This window comes from Syngnathus typhle, linkage group LG16 (genome assembly GCF_033458585.1).
Source record: "Syngnathus typhle isolate RoL2023-S1 ecotype Sweden linkage group LG16, RoL_Styp_1.0, whole genome shotgun sequence".
In the NCBI taxonomy this organism is placed as follows: domain Eukaryota; kingdom Metazoa; phylum Chordata; class Actinopteri; order Syngnathiformes; family Syngnathidae; genus Syngnathus; species Syngnathus typhle.
Window position 1 is genome coordinate 10,760,569 of NC_083753.1, and position 20,600 is coordinate 10,781,168.

General features: G+C 43.7%; 2 protein-coding genes across 3 annotated transcripts in view; one reads left to right on the forward strand and one right to left on the reverse strand.

Annotated features, from left to right (window-relative positions):
* The first annotated feature begins 8 nt into the window (after nt 1–8).
* On the forward strand, nt 9–10,456 carry tgfb3 (transforming growth factor, beta 3). The gene is made up of 7 exons (XM_061301761.1): nt 9–724; nt 4,879–5,042; nt 6,554–6,683; nt 6,815–6,922; nt 7,766–7,922; nt 8,712–8,865; nt 9,232–10,456. Exons 1-7 carry the CDS (start codon nt 379–381, stop codon nt 9,388–9,390), a joined length of 1,218 nt encoding a protein of 405 aa, XP_061157745.1. The 5' UTR covers nt 9–378; the 3' UTR covers nt 9,391–10,456.
* Nucleotides 10,457–10,539: 83 nt separating this feature from the next.
* The window catches only part of ttll5 (tubulin tyrosine ligase-like family, member 5), a 38,735-nt gene continuing 28,674 nt past the window's right edge, over nt 10,540–20,600 (reverse strand). For both annotated transcript variants that reach the window (XM_061301751.1, XM_061301753.1), the window contains 3 exons: nt 18,636–18,817; nt 15,587–15,669; nt 10,540–11,678 (listed from right to left, as the gene is read on the reverse strand). In XM_061301751.1, coding sequence (XP_061157735.1) covers nt 11,632–11,678; nt 15,587–15,669; nt 18,636–18,817 — 312 coding nt within the window. In that variant the 3' untranslated portion in view covers nt 10,540–11,631. The remainder of the gene's footprint in view (nt 11,679–15,586; nt 15,670–18,635; nt 18,818–20,600) is intronic.

Consider the following 20,600-nt stretch of genomic DNA (forward strand, 5'->3'; position numbering starts at 1 on the left):
ATAAAGCGTGTAGAGCGCAGCAGTCGGTGCACTGAGTAGAAGAATAAGTCTGCATGCAGCATTGCCTACCCACCCAAGTGGAAGGATAGAGCGCCGTGCAATGGAGAGAGTCACCCGCGGTGCACAGTGTGCGATGCCCTAAGGGGAATGAAGAGTTGGACCACTAGATTTAATGAAGGCTTGAGATTCTTTTGCACCATGGCAAGGATCTGCACACGCGCAAAGGCGCACTTTGCTAAGATGTCATAGCGCTCAAGATCATGGAACTTCTCCAGGAACCAAACTCACTCACAACGTGAATGAAAAGAGGAAAGGAATTTGCACTCAGCGCGGTTGTTTCGATCTTTTACCTGGGCGGCTGTGAGCAGAGTGTGAACTATGAATCTGGCCAAAGCGCTTCTGTTGCTCCTGCTCTCCTGTTGCGTGACAATGGTGCTGTCGCTCTCCACTTGCACCACCGTGGACATTGACCATATCAAGAAGAAGAGAGTGGAAGCGGTACGGGGACAGATCCTCAGTAAACTCCGATTGACCAGTCCGCCCCAGACGACGGGTCCGAGCCAGGTACCGTTCCAGGTGCTGGCCCTCTACAACAGCACCAGGGAACTCATTGAGGAGCTGGGAAGAGACCGGCAGCAGAGCTGTGGGCAGGATAACACGGAGACCGAGTACTACGCGAAAGAGATTTACAAGTTCAACATGATCAATGGACCGCCTGAAAACAGTAAGTTTACTTTCAATGCGTTGCCAACCATCCATCATTGCCTCTCCAAGACGTCAGCAAAGTGAGCAAACTCCAAGTCACGTGATATCTTTCGCATCCACTGTACCAAACCATTCTAAATAGGATTAAACACAATTAAGTTTATGAATGAAAGTGAATGAGTTGAATAAATGCACATTCCCAATCTTTTCTGATCCATTTACATATTTGAATAGAAAAATATGGTCACAAAAGTTGATCAAGTTAATTGCCATTTTGCAAAAGAGCGTTTTGTTGTTCAAAAACACATTTTGGGGTAGAAATGACTTTTTTGGGTCAAGTTAGAATAATGGGGTAATTTGCCAAAGCAAACGGTTTGGCAATCACTAGTCTAGTAGTTAGCATATTTGACTCACATTTGCAAAGTCTTGTGTTCCAATCTCCTCTCCAGCCCATTTAGGTGGAATGCCTTGGGTCAACAATGACTGAGAAACACCCGTCTATCGTGTATGTGTCCTCCGACCAACAGGTGACCACTAGAGGGTCAACCATGCCTTACGTCCAAAGTCACCTGGGATAAGCTCCAATTGACCCGCGACACAAATCAGGACAAGCACTATAAAAAAAAAAAATGGATGACTGAATGGATGTAGTATTTCTAGGAAACGTGGCAAAAGATTTAGGATGTTTGGAGCTACTGAAAAATTGAGGATAGCCCATAATCCAGCCATCCATAAAGTATTCAGGCAAGAGACAGGGTACCAATGGCCCCTTGTAGGGTTACCTACCTAAGGGTAAATGTTTATTCCTGTAACAAAAAAATATGGCACGTGCATGAAGCCTATCGCTAAGACCTGCAATAAATTAATGCACGTACAAATCTCAGCTACCTCAATAACACTCTCCAGTCATTCGTCATTTGTCAAGCCAGAAGGTATTCATTCAGCAAATAAAAATGTGGCCAGCAAATGAATAATTGTGGACTCAAGTCCATCTTTTCAAATGCTGTCATTTGTTTGAACGTTGATTTTACGCGCGTGCAAAGGGGAGAACAAAGTAAACAGTCTAATTGGAATGAGCGCCATTCCTCATACATACCTCACACCAAAGCCATGGGAACTCCAGCCTAATTCTGACACATTCCTAAAAAAAAAGGGGAAAAAAAAAGGTGTGGGGGGGGGGGGGGGGGGGTGTGACGGGGGGTTCTCAGGCAGTCAGCTTCTACTATCCAATGCCAACTCCAATACCTCATTTCCATTTTCAGACTGCCAGTTTCCTAATATTTTTCATCCTCCTTTATAACTTTCTCACTCTTGTTAACCCATTCATCTTATAGAATTTAGCGGCTGAAGCTATCCTGGTGTTTTTATCCAATTCCCATCCACACTGGTATTTCCTGTGTAAAACCTGCTCCATTTATTGTTCCCGACAGTAGGGAACAAAAGTCAACCCCCAGATGTTTTTTTTTTTAAAGGTGAAGGGTGCTTTCGACCAATTCAGTGCAGATCAACAAGTGTTTACGCTGGGCTGTTGACGTTGAGTAGAACCCACCAACCATTTAAATCCAATTTGGGTCCCACCAAGTCATCCTGACATTCCAAACTTGTAGCTCAGAGGTTTCTTCACTGGTCAGAGGTACAAGCACAGCTCCCAAAACAAACACATGAGGTCTATAAGAAGCAGCTTCTGGACGTGATAATACAAGACATGACCAGCGACATAAAAGCCCAAACTGCGCCAACGGATATTAAATTGCAATTTTCTCCTTTTTTCCATGATATAATTTTCAAGAAAGCCGGACATGTTTGGGCACGTTAGAACATAACGTCTGTCATCTTGATAATTCAGTTCGTTTTCATTCCCGCTGGATATAATGACTTTTACATTCGCTCTCTTTTGGAAGGTGGGACTATGTGGGAATATAGTCAAGTTCTTCACGCCCTTTTAAAAAGTTAAACAGAACCTTTTCTCTCATTCTTCAGGCAACTTTTTCCTCTAGACACGACTACCAATGTCAAATATTTGCTATTTATAAGTAAAAGCTTTAAAAGTCTTATGCAGATGCATCCAGGTTGGCTTCCACATCGTTTTGCCGTTCAAGTATTTTTGAAAAACTTTGACCTGGGTGTGTTGGGTCAGCAAAAGTGGCTTGTTTGGATCTTTTCACAGCGCCTTAATGCGAGTGCATCTGATTTTTTACAACTGGAGGTTGTGTAACAGAGTGGATAATCACATCTGCACTGTCTTTTATGAGGTCAAGGCACTTCAGCAGCTGGCGCGCACCTGCAGCCTCGTGCTTCCTCTTTCCTTTGTTTACCCTTGCAAAGCTCTGGAGAGAATGACATCACAGACAATCCTCCAGGCGACAGGGGAAAAGAGAGGAGATTCCCAAGTTCTTTCCTTCATTCCTTTTGCTTTATCTGATGTCAGACGGAAGGCAGGAAGATCAGGACCAATTTGACCCTAAGACGGCCTTCGTTGCTCATTAAGTAAAACACGTAAACAATTTAAACGGTCGTTGAGCGTTTGAGTTCAACCTGAAGCATCTGCTTTCATTGAATTTACTTGGCTCTTCAATCTTGGAAGTTCCACTGTTAAAATAGTTGATGTGTGATCGTTAGTTCACATAGTTTGCTTCAAAAGATTGTGTCAGCATGTGACTCATTCAAATATTGGGTCATAAAATTAGTAAATACGCTCCATTTTAATTATGTAAGCTATCCCCGCCGTTTGCCAACATGGAACAAATTACCTTTCAGACCTTTGGCAAAAATAAGCCATAATGTGAAATCCACCTAAAACTGTTGCAATGGGAAAAATGAGGTCATCTAAAAGGAAACTAAAGACTTGATTAGAATTTCAAATCTGCTTTTCAAAAAAAAAGGGGGGGCTTTTTGCCTCCAGTGGGGGTTCGAGTGGGACGACTGAGGTGGGGAGGGGTGGAGGCAATGAGTGAGCAGCTACTGAGGTTTCCTCCTTGTAGATTGCGTGGAAACACTGGGCAGATATACGGCCTGGGATGAATGCAGAAAAGGTCAACTATAAATAGGATAACGTTTGTGGAAATATCACATAATGCCTGGGAGGGCGCTGAAGTAGGATTATGGGTCAAATGAAGTAATTGGAGATGTTTGCATGATGACATAAGATACACAGCTGCTCTTATGAGTTTCCATTGTATGAAAACAGCTCGAGGTGGGAATCAGCTGAGGGTGTGATAGCCTCGCTACGGTAAAGCCTCTAATAGAGTTGAAGCTGAGGGTAATAAATTAGCCAGAGCTTGGCAGTAAATGACTGTTTCCACTTGCCTCGTAAAATGTTTGCTATGTGCTTGTTTAGCTCCACACTGCATGCGCCTGACTCGTTAAAATAATAAACTATACGTTAATATAATGAAAAGAAGGGCGAGCCTTGGGTGCAACAGGAAGCTCTTCAGGTGCAAGCACAATGCGGCCATTTATATCCTGCTAAATGTCGCCGTGCTACTTTATCAAATGTGCACGCGTCAGCGTTGTCGAGGTAGTTATAGTCGACTCGGGTTGTTGTCCTGTTTCTGTATCTAGGACCTCATATCCCTGAATGCTTTTTAGGAATATTTGAATTATTGTTTGAGCACCTATTGGGCTCCAAAATTGATGTGGGGGCATTTTAATCTGTTTTTCATTTCATTCTATGGACCTAAAATATATAATTAGGGAGGAAAACTAGATTGGTGAAAGTAGTAAGACTTGTAGTGGAGATTAAAATTTAAATAAAAAAATTAAAATATTTCAAAAAATCTTGCTGCACTAGAGAAAAAAGATGACATTTTTTAGATCAGCATCAAAAATATGTTATAAAGTACATTTGCACAAGACAGTAAAGAAAAAAAAAAAGGGATCAATACCTGAGTGGTGGAAGTGGACAACCCACACGATGCACGGCATTTTCTGGAGGGAAGCCATGCTGCAAAGCTACATCTGAGAAAGTCTCTGAAAAAATGATATAAATCATCACAAGATAAACATGTTCATCCCTGTAAGAATATCTGTGGAAAATAGCTTTTAATAATAATATAGCCAATGAGGTAAGAAGGGAATTTATGTTTCACTGAATTCTGCCAAGAGCAACATTTATCCTTGGGAGTCCCACATAAAAAGCTACCGTTGAGTCATGCTTTTCCATTTTACCTGCAGATGACCTACCCTACTGCCCAAAGGGAATCACCTCTAAGGTGTTCCGCTTCAACGTCTCTACAATGGAGAAGAACTCCACCAACTTGTTCCGGGCCGAGTTTCGAGCCCTGCGGATCCCCAACGGCAGCGCCAAGAAAAACGAGCAGCGGATCGAGCTCTACCAGGTGTGTCAACTTGCTCTCTCTCTCCCTTTGCCACGAGAGCCAACAGTACGAGCTGGCGAGGGGGCGGTGAAAACATTTATATTAGGTCGTCCAACTCCCCCCAGAGTCTTCTCATCTCGAGCACTGATCTTTATTCCGTGTGCTTGTAGACCAAATTAGAGCACATTTGAGAGCCTGCACGTCCATCTTTTGGCAGGATGAAATTACTAATCTTGCTTTTTTTTCCCCCCCCCCAATTGAATATTGGAATCTGTCATTGTTTGATTGACTGACGGCTACAGTTTTTTCCGGACTATAAGGCGCACCGGACCATAAGGCGCACCATTAATGCATCATGTTGGATTTTTAATCCAAATCAAATCATTCTCCATTTTATTTCAACTTCAAATGCAACAAATTACTTTATAATCACAAAATAATGATCCATAGTCATGTTTGATTCATTCAGTGGGCCACTTATGATTGATTTCATGACGTAATGCTTCGCCAGTTTAAATTTAGGAATTTGGTCCATATATAAGGCGCACCGGACTATAAGGCGCACTGTCGGCTTTTGAGAAAATTTTAGGTTTTTAGGTGCGCCTTATAGTCCAGAAAACACAGTAATTATTGTCAGCATTGAAGATATACAGTGTGAATTTTTGATTTGGCAGTCTTAAATTTACATATATGCTGATGTATTTTTTTTAAGTTAGGGTTTGAACATAATTTTATTTATAATGTCTCACTTTTGAATTATGTGGGTGGGTCTGGAACTTATCCCCCCATGATAAACAAAGGTGCATTGTACAAAAGGAGGCATGTTTGTCAAGCATCAAAGATTTTCCTCATTAATCTCCCATGAGAGACTCGGAATAATGATCGGGTTCCTACATTTCCTGCCGGGGAGACAAGTGGGGAGACTGCATCCCGCCTCTAAGGCAGCCGCTGGCCAGCTCTGAATGCAAACTGTCAGAGCGGCAGATTGTTTCCAGGGGCCCGCGAGGAGATAGGGACAGGGTCACCCACCGGGGGAGTAAATAGAGCTTGTCACTCGTTCGGCCACGCAGTCTTCACGCCAGAGCTGGTTGGCAGAAGCCCGATACTGGCAGGACACTTGTTCCCACAGGAAGCAAGATTAGATCCTGACATTGTTCAGGAGCCTAGTTATGCCTCGTGCCTCATGCTAATAACCTCCAAGGTGAAACACAATCCGTTACAGGATGCTGCTCGACCTCTTGATGTGTTCAGATTGCAAAAACAAATTTTGGATTGAGATCTTTGCAGGTGGCAAACCCAAATCCTTCATTTGTCAATTTGGAGATAGCTACCAGGTTCACATTGGCAAAAGGGTAACACGCAGGCATTAACTTGCAAAATGGGGATATCAACGTAGCCAGTCACTTTTTCCATGAAGAGTAGACATTTGGCCCAAGGCATCCCGAAGAGTCTGGCTCAGACAGACACTTCTGCTTTCTCTGAGTGAATTTTGCCTTTATGCAGCTGGGTCACATTTTCATTCTGTCTTGCAGATCCTCCAGAAAGACGACCCTAAAGCCAAGCAGCGTTACATCGGGGGCAAGAACGTTCTGACCAAGGGGATGCCCGAATGGGTCTCTTTTGATGTTACGGAGACAGTGAGGGAGTGGCTCATGTACAGACGTGAGTGTCAATTCTCTCATGCAACCGGATATATTTCATTCAGTGTGTTGTAAACATGACAGTAAATCATAAATCAGTTTATATTGGTGTAAAGTTATGTGGGAACTTATGTTTTCCTCCTTGCCCCTCAGAAACTAATCTTGGCCTGGAGATCAGCGTGCACTGTCCATGTCACACCTTCAAGCCCAACGGGGACATTATTGAGAACGCCAACGAGGTGCTTGAGGTCAAGTTTAAAGGTAAATACCCCAAAAAATCAAATTCGCCACCCAGGGAGATTTTCTACAATTGACAAAGAAAATACACTCGTTTATATTTGTTTTAAGATCAAGATAACAAAGCAGATGGCTTGATTTGTCGAAACATCCATTGTTTGTTGACCTACACTGCGCTAGTGACGAGTACGATGATTTGTTATTATACGAAATGTGACCATTACTTGGTAGTTTTTGTGCGATTGGAACAAAAAGGGCCTCTGTGGTGTTGTCACATATTATAAATTGGATCCATATGTTGCCTTTAAAGAGGGCAGTGGATTGAAAACCATAAATGAAAATTCTACATGCATAAAAAAAAATCTTGTTTCACTCCTCTGACATTCCCTCATCGACGAATGAATGATTGAATACTCATCATTACAGTGTCTTTGATGAAGATAACGTCTCCCGCTCCGCCAAAGAAGGCAAGCCGAGAGCATGGGAATGACATCGATCTGGTATCTCACTTAGTACGAGGGGCCCCCGGGCCCCGGGTCCTGGGAAGGCTCCGGAACGGGCTTGGCCACAAGGAATGTGCTGCCATGGCGCTCAGACATTTGGCCCTAATTAAAGCGGGGCCAACATATCCACCAGCAGCATCTCTCTTGAGATATGTGCTGCTTTAGCCATCAGGCCGAGAGCGGATGAGCAGACAGTGGGAAGAAGGAAGTCGGAGAGCGACTGCTATTGAAGAGGGATGAAAAGTAAAGCCCGGTCCGGACATAACCTGCCTGTAAAAGCCAACGGTTGATTATGAATATCGTTAGTTGTGGCTGGCGTATGTTTTTTTTTCTTTTTGTGTGATCGCCTCGTTCCGTCCCGCAGGTACGGAGCCAGATTTTGACGACATGAGCCGGACTAAGAAACAAAGGGAGCAGCTGTACCCCCATCTCATCCTCATGATGCTGCCCCCACATAGGCTGGATGCGCACTCCTCATCCCGCAGGCGCAAGAGGGCACTTGACACCAATTACTGCTTCAAGTAAGCCACGTTTGCCCACATTGTTGTTTTTTATATTTGAGGGCCAAACTGGAAGATATGAACCTTTAGAGCAGTGGGTCTCAAATTGGGGTCACAGTGGATACTTAGGGATTTAAAAAATGATGCTCCTCTAAGGCATTCAGCAATTACATTTTGGCACTGGTCTTTTATAGAGTGTCGTTCGCTAATATGGTCCGTGCGGGAACTCTGTATGTTACAAAGAAGAACAGAATATAAATACGTTCACTGACACACCCCAAGTATGAACGATTCACACATTCTGGTCAAAATGACGTTTGTTTTTTCCCCCAAAATGGCAGACACGATGCAACAACGATTAAGTCGAAGCATGCACTAGAGCACAAAACACACAATGACATCATTTTAAGCCATTATTCACGTCGCTGTCTCCTGTATACGATAAGCGGCATGTGTGTTATCGCGATCAAATTCTACGAGCTGCGAGCCAACATGCGGGATGGCGGGCAGGAAGGAAGACCTCGCGTGTTAATCAGCGAGACGTGATGACATGATACAAGTCGGGATCTGTCCCTGCAGCTACTAGAAAATGCTCGCCACTCTCACATGCCAAGCATCTCCTCGCCTGCCATATCCTCTTTCGGGCTGACAGACACCTGGGCTCACTGGGAAGGGAAAATAAGGGCACACCTAAGAGTGGAATTTGGGAACTTCTCTCATCTGTGGCAGCAAGGCCACAGGGAGGAAATAGTTGTGCTACATGACCTTGTTGTTAAGAGCGCTAATCTCCTCCTCCCTCCTTGTGTGCAGCAATTACGAGGAGAACTGCTGTGTGCGACCACTTTATATTAATTTCCGCCAAGACTTGGGCTGGAGGTGGATTCATCAGCCTGAGGGTTACTACGCCAATTTCTGCTCTGGTCCTTGTCCTTACTTACGCAGCGCTGACACCACACATAGCACGGTGAGTCATAAAACGGCACAAGCTGGAGGATTTATCAGGGGCCATTTCAGGTTTTAAAAGTCTTTCTGATGACCTATATTTACAACAAAACTATATATGTTACATGAAACTGCGGAAATTATTATAATTTTTTATTATTCTTAACTCACTTCTCAACAGTCAGTGGGTTAATTTTTCACTATGTAATTTCGATTTAAATTTTGCATTGATCAGCATCTCTGGTGAGCTTGTATGATGTATCACATCATCCAAACTAATCCAGAAAATGTTCTATTACATTGCCTATTTGCATACAATAGTTTTGATATGATTTAAAAGGTGGATTCAATTGTATTCTTATCTCTGGCCTGTTCTCTCCACTTAAAGCTGCTGAGCCTCTACAACACCCTGAACCCGGAGGCGTCGGCCTCACCCTGCTGTGTACCCCAGGACCTGGAGCCCCTCACCATCCTCTACTACGTGGGCCGCTCACCTAAAGTGGAGCAGCTGTCCAACATGGTGGTCAAGTCGTGCAAGTGCAGCTAAGAGGCGTCAGGGACCTCAGAGACACCTTCCTGCACTACTCAGGAGCGGTCCAGAGGGATTTGGGGAGCCTCCGTTGCCCCACTACTTCAGTCTTGTCCTAGCTCCATTTCACTATTGAAAGGCCTGCAGACATTGGTAGCATCTGGCCCAGTTTGACTGATGTGGGTGCACTCTCAAACCCAACAGACCTCTTGATGACCACCACCTTTTTTTTTTTTTTTTTTAAACCAACTTTCTTATGTTTTTACTTCATATTCCAGCATTTTTGAACAGCTCGTACCTCAGCGTATTCTCATCCTGTTTTTATGTAAAGAGGAATGGAACAAAAATTGTCTTGGAATGACCACTGCATTCTTAAGGACAAGAGAAGATGGAAAAAAACAAAAAAAAAACTGCCGGAGAAGAGAGACTGAACTCAGCATGACAGGACACATAGGACACGTTTGGATGTCCGAGCTGGAAAGCGATGCTGTGCTACACTGTGTATTTAGGATTAAATGCCGTTAAATAAAAAATGATTTTAGGAAAAAATGTTAAAAATGCTGGAAACCAATCTAGTTAAAGTCGTATTTCAACGGTGATGTTATTACCTCTGCATTGCAACGGGATGGTGATTCTAGGGATTCTTCCAAATGGAAGTGAAGCCCTTCTTTTATATGAGAGCCAGTCATACTTAATCGACTGCAGAGCGGAGGGGTGGGGGGTGACGTGACCAATTCATCAATTATTATTATTGGAATGGCAGAATCTTTGCCTGTATGCTCTGAATTCAATCTTTGATATCAATGTTGCATGGCGGAGGTCTGCATGGATGTCAACAATAACTTGCATCATATTTTTTCTGAAGTCATGATTGAATCAACAGCGTTTGCTTTGAGGCAAACAATCAATCAAATTCCTAACGACTTATAAATATGCCGCTCCCTAATGATGACATTGATGTCACTAAGTGAACGATTTTCAAAAGATCCCAAACTGTAAATTATGTTGTGCTTACTATTGGAAACACCCTTTTTTTCTTTGATGATTAAAATGACAGTTGACTTGAGCTGTTTAGTATTAGGAATGTGGCGTTGTTTTTATTGTTGACTAATTATCCAGCACATTCATTTAAAGGGTATGATAAAGTGCAGCGAGGCTACAAAGAGCTCATCAAATTCCACTTTATTTACATGAAGTGTACATTTTGATATGATCGGCATGTATTTTACTGTCTCCTTTTGCTACTAACAGCATCACAGATTCCCGAAAAGAACAGCTAACATATCCATGCACGATTGTTGTAAACAGTCAGAAATTGAACAGATTGTCTAAAAACTGTGGTAGCGCAGTAGAACATACACATTCAATTTCCTTTCTTGCAATAAAGCATACCTTTACCGTAAAAAAACAAACACGTTTCACGTGACAACAATGCAATGAAAAGTACCAAGATAATCCGACAATCACGATCTGTACAAACTAAACGCAACATATGAGAATGAAAACTCGAGTTTATAATTTAAAGTGATCACAAAAATTCATTACGCTAAATGAATCTACAGCTTTATCAACAAGATGCCCTGAGTTACTTTTCCATGCATCCATTAGGATGCTGAGCTACCTGTGCACAATCAACTTTGATGCTGGAACAATGGCCCAATACTTGGAAAGTTATAACAGCAATAATTTACTTAAAATATCAAACAAGGTCCATCCATAAAAAACATCCACTTGTCAGTTTCAGCAACAGTAGCTATAATTAACCTCATCCATTTGGCCAGAAAGGATTTGGTAACTGTTTGTTTTCATCCTGGACTGGGAAGTCAGTATCTACTGCCAGGAACTTGTCTGCATGCTTACCATTCACGGGATGTCTCCAGTTGATGGTGGTGGCAGGCAGGGCTGGCTTCATGTGCTTGCATACTAAATGCCAGCGAAGCATCTGTTGAAAGCTATCTGCCTGTGAAATCTTTCCGAGGCATCGGTAGCACGGAGAGAATGAAGGGAGGGAAAGTGTTGGCGAAGAGAGTGAACGCAGGCTGGAAAAGGCCATCTGATATTAGGCTGCACGACCAAATCCCAACCTGCGTCAAAGCTGGGAATTCCGATATGCCACGTCTGCGGCAGCACGACGGACAGTCATAAGACCCCGGCGCACTTTTTGCTGTTGTTCTTTCCCAGAATACTCCAGTGTGGTTACATGCAGAGACACCTGTCAGGCCAGCATAGTGGCAGGATGCGCCTCTGGTCACCTTGGTGTCATCTGGGTTCCTGGGCCTGCAGAATTTTGCGGTACACCGAAAGTCCTGCATGGGAAAGAAACAGAAATTCAAATGTACAAGAGAGGCTGCAACAAATTTAATAACCGTCTTTCAATGATATAGCATTTCTTCTTCCTCTGATTGGTTGATCAAGAAAACAGAAGTTACAAATAATCATAACGTGTGGGGGATTACATAAGAGCAAGCCACCTGAGGTGATGCTGAGATAGTGCTTGGAAGCCGTGTCATGACATCATTCCTTCGATGAGCTCACCTTTTTGCTTCTGGTTAAACAGTCAACTGGTTTGGGTTATGATTATTGGAGGGGGCTGACAAATACCTCACTACAATGAAAAACATTAAATGAGTAACTTGCTTTTGGCGACGTGGGGTTGCTGGTAGCTATTTTACTGATTTATTTTTTTAGAATGGTGTCAAATGAGGGTTAGAGGACACCCAAAATGCTTGGGGCCCCCAGAAAGTGTTCACATTACCCTCTCCAGATTGATCCCCATCATCTTACAGACCGTGAAGCAGTAATGTAGTCAAAATATTGAAATGTTAGACATTGCCTGTGGACAGGGGGCAGTCAGAAATTTGAGGCTCTGTCAAATACATCACTTGGGGCCCAACCATTTTAGTACCATCTAGAATTTTTTATTTGTTGGTAGGGCGGGGGGGGATTATTGGCAAGTAAAATAAACAAATTAAATTAAATTGGGGACAATTAAAGTAATGTGATGTCCATGCAGAAAAAGAGAATCATAGTCACAATGTACTTTCAGCCAACATACAAATTAAATATGCAAACATTTACAAGAAGCTGCTGTAGGCCACAACTCACACCCAGATGCTCACAGGCAGTCAAGGCCATGCCCATGTAGGCACAACTCCAGCAAATCCAGATCATTACTGCATTGTGATTCTTCGGATATTTCACCACAATGCTATTTTTTCCTGATTAAATAAATGTAACAAAAATAGTAGCGTACTAAATTGATTTAGTAGCTTGGTCACGGAACAAATTTAACTGTCAAGGTACCACAGTGCTACTTTCTAAAGCGGCTGTCAGTCATTGGCCCTTAGAATCACATTTTTCAACTTTATTGCAGCGCTGCCTGTGGAGTTAAGAGAGCTTTCACAATGATGCTGCACTCCAGAGCCTAGCAAGAGAGGGGGGGGGGGGGTACGATTCCTTTGGATGTGGCCTCATCCTACCTATCATCTGACGTCCAGTAAAAAAAGGCATTCTGAGTACAGTTTGAGCTGCCGTGTGCGTTTGTGCTCCCAAACAGTATTCCCTTTCATTCCCTCTCTGCGCAGTCTGTTTATTTTGGTGCTCGTCTACCCCGCGAGGCCTGACTGAGATGGAAAACTGACTTCCAGGCCGATGACATGACAGCTGGAAGCGGCTTCCTGTAGCTCAGCGAAAGAGATAAAGGAAAAGCATTCGCCTTTCCGTCTCATTCCAGGCACCTCCTTTAATCACGCAAGTTGCACTGAACGTGTCAATGTACATGCTGATGAGACGGATTCGATTGCCAGCCAGCGTCCCAATACCATATCAATAAAAATGAGTGGGATGCAACAAGAATTGGGTAAAAACCAGTCCCTGAAAATTGGCTAATTTCAGCATGACAAAAAAAAGAAGTACATAAAGTATGCTGAAATTTTGATTTGTGGGGTAATTTGATGAAAGCATTACAGATACATTATTAAAACATCCCGGGGGACATTTTTATTCTATTATTCATCTGAATATGTCTCCTTCATTGGATACCTTTGTGGTCTTATGATCAATTTACATTCCAACAACACACCTGCACTGGCAACGCATGCAAGATAAGACGAGTTGAACCAAGTTGAACTCTCCTTCAGGTCAACATGGCTTCCATTCACTGCTTTGGGTTTTTCAGTAGCTTGCACCTGAATGAAGCGATGGCAGCCGGCAACACGCTTCCTTTGCCTGATTCTGATAAAGAGTCCTCGCTCTGACACAATCCGACACTCACTCATTTCCTCCTCAGACTGAAGACAATAAATCTCCTCTCAGTCAGCGGCTGCAGAAGCTTGAGAAAGCTGAAGCGGCGCAGCTAGGCCAAGAAGAGGCCTGTACAACACATGCGACTCATATTTCCCCCCTTCAACTCGACAAAAAAAATAAAAAATAAACAAAAAGCCCGCCTTTGCTTTCATGTCACCAAAATTGACAAGACTAACACACGGGAGAGGCGGTTCGATTGAAGGTGCACAAAAGGAGCGTTGTCTGAGCAAATAGAGGAAGAGATTAGAAGAGTTTACAAGAGAGAGAGATAAAGGGACCGTGTGATTAATGGCGACTGACAGCTGATCACAGAGAATGCTCTCCATTTGCAGTCGCTGTCACACTCAATCAGTGCGGTGCAGTCATCTCACTGCAAAAGGTAAACCGGGCAAGCACAAAGGCTGCGGACCTTCTAATAACACCCTGCCCCCTCCGTCCACGCCTCTTTCCTCCGAAGCACCAAACTGGCTCTCTGTTTCTCTTCTCTTTCATTGTCAATGGATGGAGAGATCTGCGCACTTGCTGGATCATTCTCCCTATTTCTCCTAAGCGGATAATCTTGCTTAGTAAAATAAATAAAATCAACTAAAAGTACTAAAATATAATAATAAAATAAATATTAATTATAATAAAAGGAAGCAGCTCATTGCACATTGTATTTATTCCTGCTGCTTCAGTAACAGTAACATTACTTGCTGAATAATTCTCACCATTTCTCCTAAGCAGATAATCTTGCGTAATAAAATAAATAAAATAATAAATCAAATAAAAGTACTAAAATATAATAATCAAATAAATATTAATAATAATAAAATAAAAGGAAGCAGCCCATTGCACATTGTATTTGTTCCTGCTGCTTCAGTAACAGTAACATCTCATTTGAATTATTTAGGACTGTTTGTGTTCAATTAAAAAAAAAAAAAAAATGGTGATAATTGGCTCTCATTGAAAGCAGAACTTATAAAGTCCGGGTCAAAGGTTTTGGCTGTTTTTCTTTAGGGTTTTACCCTTACGTGTAACATCTCCCTCGTGTGCCCCACAGAATGGAAAAAAAGTGTCTTGTAAAATGCCGAAGCTGCTCCCAACTGATCCAGTTCTAGGAATTGATGAATTTATAAGATGTTTGTTAACCAAGACCAGTTTTCAATACTTTAAGGAAAAGAATGGAAATAAATGTTCTGGTCACAAACACACATTCACAGTGACAGTTACACACATGCACACACACTCCAGACACACAAACTCATTTTTATTTTGTGGGCGGCGCACAGCTAGCGTATTTTTCCGACAGCTCAGTTTGGACGAACGCGGGCTGATCTCTGCTTGGGCTTGACTGTGACACTCAAATGAAGTGATGAATGGTATGATTTGCTAATGTTAATGCTGCGATGGAAAAAGAGCCGTGATCAGACAAACAGATGTGCGGTGCATCGGTGAAAACTGCTTAATATCACCGGTGCTGCAATAACCTCAACACTTCTCCGGGCCGCCGGTTCGTGATGGAAAGAGCGGCTCAGATCCTGAAAGATGACGGGACACACGTGAGTGCAGAAAGCCACAAGTGCAGCACATTAGCCGCAATAAACCCCGGAGCTGGATTTTTTATTCTCTCGGTGCAAGTGAACAAGCTTTTGGCAAACGGAGAGTAAGTGGAACTGGGGGGAGAATTGTCCAACAGATGGGAATGTCCTCTCTCTTTCAAAATGCCATCATTGCTCAGCCTCTTTGATTCATCCTTCAGCCATGACATCACCTCTGCTAAGTTATTCTAATTCATCTAACTGCTTTTACACAACACCGAGGTAAAAATATCCCATTGCGCTTATCGGTCAGCCGTATCCTGGCTGCCATCCTTCACACTGGCAACGGAAATGTGTGTGCACGTGCGGAACCGCAGGATGAGACTCACCTGATTTAGCAGAGATGGCTTCGTAGACCAAATGCTGCCCGTTGGTCAAGCCTCCATATGGCAACATCTGATTGGACGGCTGCCTATAAGGAGGTTAGATGCAAAATAATAAGGACTAAGCATTCAAGATCTTAATTGATACTGAATGGAGTTACTTTTGCATTAATGGCGATATAAGGCTGTTTAATGGTAATAAAGTGGCAACTTATACACACACGGCCATCTGTCTTCCACTGAATAGTGAATATGTGGCCTTTTACATGCTACATTTATATCAAAGCGTTTCACCGAGATCCCTGCAGATTGCAGACATGGCACGAGCTTTTTTCTTTTTCTCCAAAAAATCAAATAGCAAATGCGATAAATCATCGTAAATGTTAGCGAGGCGTGGAGCGGGAGCAGGCATGTCTGTAACTGTATACATTCAGTCTGTTAAGTATTTTTTGTTTGGAGCAGAGAAGGGAGGCGGGCGGGGGGGGGTCAATAAATAAAGCTTAGCAGGTATTAACCTCTCACCTCATGGCAGCCGCATGCCAGAAGAGCATTAACCAGGTAATGAGGGTACACACTGCCTCCTTGTAAGGGGCTGCACAGTTGTTCTTTCATACCATTACACAACCACAAATAGAATTGGCCCACTTTAAGAGTGGCATACTTTGACAGGAAGCAACTCCTTTCATATGGAGAGGCGGGGGGGCGTAGTGACCTCAGGGGGTTTCACATCACTTTGACTACGTGCACACCTTGTAGCACAAACAGGTAACCTGTCAGAATGTTATTCAGACCGACCAAAAGGGGATGGAAGTGAACCATAAACACGTTTTGGGCAGCTTCGGCGTGTATATACGGTATCCTGTGCAACCGTTGCGGCTGATTAATAGGGAGTGAAAGCGGCAGCGAGGTTGACATTAATGGCACTCCTGTAATTGTCACCCTATTAGTAATGCCACACGACAGCCGGCGGTTTCCGTAGCTACAGCTGCGACTCGGCAAAGCGTGCAAACAAAATACCAAACAGGCCCATTTATTTGCGCTACAAATTGCCGCTTTCAAAGACTTCAGTGAAGTCATCCCGCCGTTAAGACCTCGCAGCCGAAGGGGTTGGCAGCTGCGGTACGTTGGTAGGACGGAGAACCTTGCTCAACCCGACGTGATACCAACTTCTGCCGCACACGCGTGTGCCACATGTTGGCAGAAATGTCAAAAGGCGCTCTTCTATTCACAATTTGGGCTACTTTCGGGGAGATTAGATTTTGTTGATTGTAACTTCATCCTCAAGCGGGGGTCATGTGATGGTGCCTTGGGTTCCTCATCCCCGACACCCAACTACTGGGTATCTACATGCCGGAAAAATGGGCGTATTGCATCAGCGAGGGCATCCGGCGTGAATAATAATTAAAAAAAAAAAAAAACATGACTCATTTTGAGCAAATGAATTGCGGCATCTTGACGCAATGGAATAACGTTCGATTTGTCTGCAACCAGTTGAGAGGGCAATTAATTCGAGCCTATCTAGTTTCCTGCATAAATGGGCTGTGTTAAATGCGTAAGTAAACAGGAAAAGAGCCAAATTTGGTTGCGGAATCACGTAGAATCAACTCATTAAACACGATTTGAGTCAAAGGAAAGGGATTTTCTCAACTGCTTTGACAGGTACTTCTCATTTTCTTTTCCCACCCGTCCATTTTCTATCCTTCTTATCTGCACTTTTTCACGATTATGAATGGAGCTCTCGGGACTTGCTCCACATTTATTCAGCCTATCGCTCTAACTGACTACACCTTTGTGCAACAATCCCACAAGTGGAACATTCCTCTGATAAACAGATGAAATGAGCCAGTGTCGCAGTGATCAGTGGCACGTTTGTGCCGTACGGCGCGGCGTGCAGTTCAACTGCCGGTGAGAGGAAGGTGGATAACCTTGAAGTGGATGAATAAACCAAGCACAGTGATTCTATTGTAAATCAGACAGGCTCAGGCGTACACCGGGATGAATATCAGATAACAGAAGGATAGGGTTGCCCCTAAAATGAGCGCTCGAAGGGAAGCAACTTATTATCCCACCGTTCTCTGCAAACAATCATCTCCATTCCCCTGGACAGAGTTGAATTTTCTGTCACTCGTTTCCATTCTCTTTCTTCTTTCATTGTTTCCATCAGTGCTTTTTGGTCCTGAAGCTTCCGTTTTTCCCACACTCTCCCCTGTCACACTGGTCGACCACAAAAATGCAGGACGGAGGAGAGTGTTGGGGAAGGAGAGGGGAGGGGGGGGGGCGTTCTCTGGAATTCCACATGCAGTGGGTAAACACGGCAACTGCCAGGAAGAGACACACACATACACACACTCAGGCGCAAACACGGCACCTAAGCGGCTGCACTACAACCCCCGGGTCGCCCGTTTAACTATTAGCTGGCCGACCCTCGGACAGTCCGAGCAAGGTGTATGAATGGACCACGTCAGCCAACAGAGCACTTCCGTAATATTAACACACTCCCGTCAAGCCTGCTAACATCCACGCTGGATGTAAACATGGAGGAATACATTGTAAAGGGAAAGGAGCACAGCTGGAACTTCACGCACGGATTTTATGAGCGTGATCAAGCCCTCGCACCTGCAGAAAGCATTAAAATAACATCGGAGTCCGATCACAGCGGTTTGCCTTTGTTGTGTAATTTGGCCGGATTCTGTAGTAATAAAGTCATAATGTGAGTTGGGGAACTAGCCGTTAAGCACCGTTTGACTTTTTTCCTTTAATTTTCCCTTCTGTGCTCTTCAGCTTATCTCCAAACCAAACAGGATTTAAACGGTGCTCCGAGCCCAGGCCCTTCCACTGAACCAAGTTGTGTTTATGGTTCAGGCAGAAATCGGGCCCGTGCGGAGGTTGTTTACCGAGGAGGCAGATCCACCCGGCAGCCAAAAAGACGTGGAGCACAGCACACATGTTGGAACTCTCATTAGAATTACATTTGTCCTCTTGAACTCCACGACGCTGGACGTTCTCACGCCAGAAGCAACACGAAGAATCGGACGTATCAAAAGGCGGCGCTTACTTGACGAGGCGTGCTGTTGCCGGTTTCCTGATCGGGCCCTCTCGGGCCTCGCTGGGTGGCTTTGGGGAGAGATCGGGACGATCGCGGGTCTTGATGTGACTGTGATGGGGTGGTCCCGGAAAGCTGGAAGTCTTTGTGGGAACCTTAGCGTGGGGAGTGCTTGTTTCGTCTGAATGTTGATCCTATGGGACGAGAAGTTTAAATTAGATACTCGCCCTCCATTTTGTATACCAATTATACCGCGCAGGAAGGGAGGATCCGAGCAAACCTATACACTTGACTTGATAAGCCTAAAAACCTTTGAGTGAAAGTTGGCAGCCATTATGTAAAATTCATATATGTCACCTTATTTTCCTCTACGTGGAATAAGTAACTGTGAGACTATTTTATCAGACTTCTCTCCGTTCGTATGCAAAGCGAGAGACCCCTGGGCAAGAGTTGAAAGCTAAATTCAAATTTACTCACAGCTATTTCCAAGAATGTGTCCAGCCGTGTGTATGGGGTGTCGAACTACTGCTAGCAGCAGGGAAAAAACTACACTAGATGTTTTGGGAGTCAACCAAGGAGGAACTTACAGGGCGGAGTGATTTTTTTTTCTTTTTTTTTTCAAGTCAGCTCAATATAATGAATGATACCGCTGATGTTACAGTTCAAATTGACGTTATATATTGAAAGAGAGCAAGATTATCTTTTTTTTTTTACTGCAATTGGCTGCACTAAAAAGAAAATTCTTCCCAGTATTTGTTTGCTTAAAAGGAGTACTTCAAAGACTTGGGTGGAAGAGGTTATTTCTGACCTAATATTTTAGAGCTGCACTTCAATCCATCCTTACAGCGTTGGTTGAAGTGTTGCATGAATTCCAGCCCAATCTCAAGTCGGTGTTATTTTCGCTCTAGCTTCATATGGTTACCTAAGATGCTGATGGTCTTCCAGCTTCGCAGTACAGTAAGAGGTTCAAAGCACCGCAAATGGAATTGAGAATATCTGATGTAATTTCTGTGCTGATAAATGAGAATCTGAGTTTCCAGGTTGCATGGCCTATGGCTGCGTTTCAGCGTGAGCAAGGCCAGGAAGGGCACCTTTGTTTGGCTGCCAGGTGGCCCCGGGCCAAGCCCACGGAGGAGCCGCACAGTCTGCACCCAATAAGTGAAACGTGGTGTAGAGACTCGGAACAGCCCCCTTGACTATTTCTCCCTCCCGGAAACCCTACAAATATGGACACTCATGAGAGCCAGGAAGGTGCACTTGGGTAGCCAAATTAAAAAAAAAAAAAGAATGAAGTCATGTAGTTGATGGGATGGTCTTGCACAATATTCCTGGACAGCCCAAGGAAGAAGAATATATTTACCAGGCAGTGAAGAGGTTGTCAAGACTGACTGTCAGGAAGTCGCAGATGGTTCTAATGAACAGGAAATGATTGCGAAGATTTGAGTGAGCGGTATTAAATATGGTGATAAAACTCTCATAACTAGATTCTCTTTTTCTAGCGACTGGTTAGATCCGGCATTTCATTCCTAAGAGCCATTGTCACGATTTTGTGGGCCGTTTTGTTCGGAGGACAAAAATGTAATCGGCTGAAAAGAGAATGATGAAAGAGTGATCCCATTAAAGTGCCCAGCATGGATCTTGTGAAGCAAGCCAAGATAAATGTCACCTACATTGCATGAATTAAGACTCGGCTACGAAAATGAAAAAACAATGAGGTGGGAGAAACGGCATTACTGAGAAGCGCTTGGAAAAAAGTGCTTGCTTCCAGTCATTCCACACCGTAAGCTGTCCCATGGCACCCTCCTGTCTCCACTTCTCTCCATCCCTCGTGTTGACTCCACAAAATCCACTGGAAAATGAATAAATACGCTCCTCCTTGGGATCATCTTTCAGAGCCACTGTGCAGAAACATGGCGGGGAAGACTACGTGTTTTTCCCCCCTCAATAAGTAAAATGTCTCACATCTTCAGAAATGTC

What these genes read in the sequence shown, in the direction of transcription:
- tgfb3 (XM_061301761.1), top strand. Translation starts at nt 379, where the DNA reads ATGAATCTGGCCAAAGCGCTTCTGTTGCTCCTGCTCTCCTGTTGCGTG. An exon ending in CAATGGACCGCCTGAAAACA is followed by an intron (nt 725 to 4,878) that starts GTAAGTTTACTT and finishes TTTTACCTGCAG; the next exon opens with ATGACCTACCCTACTGCCCA. An exon ending in GACACCAATTACTGCTTCAA is followed by an intron (nt 7,923 to 8,711) that starts GTAAGCCACGTT and finishes CCTTGTGTGCAG; the next exon opens with CAATTACGAGGAGAACTGCT.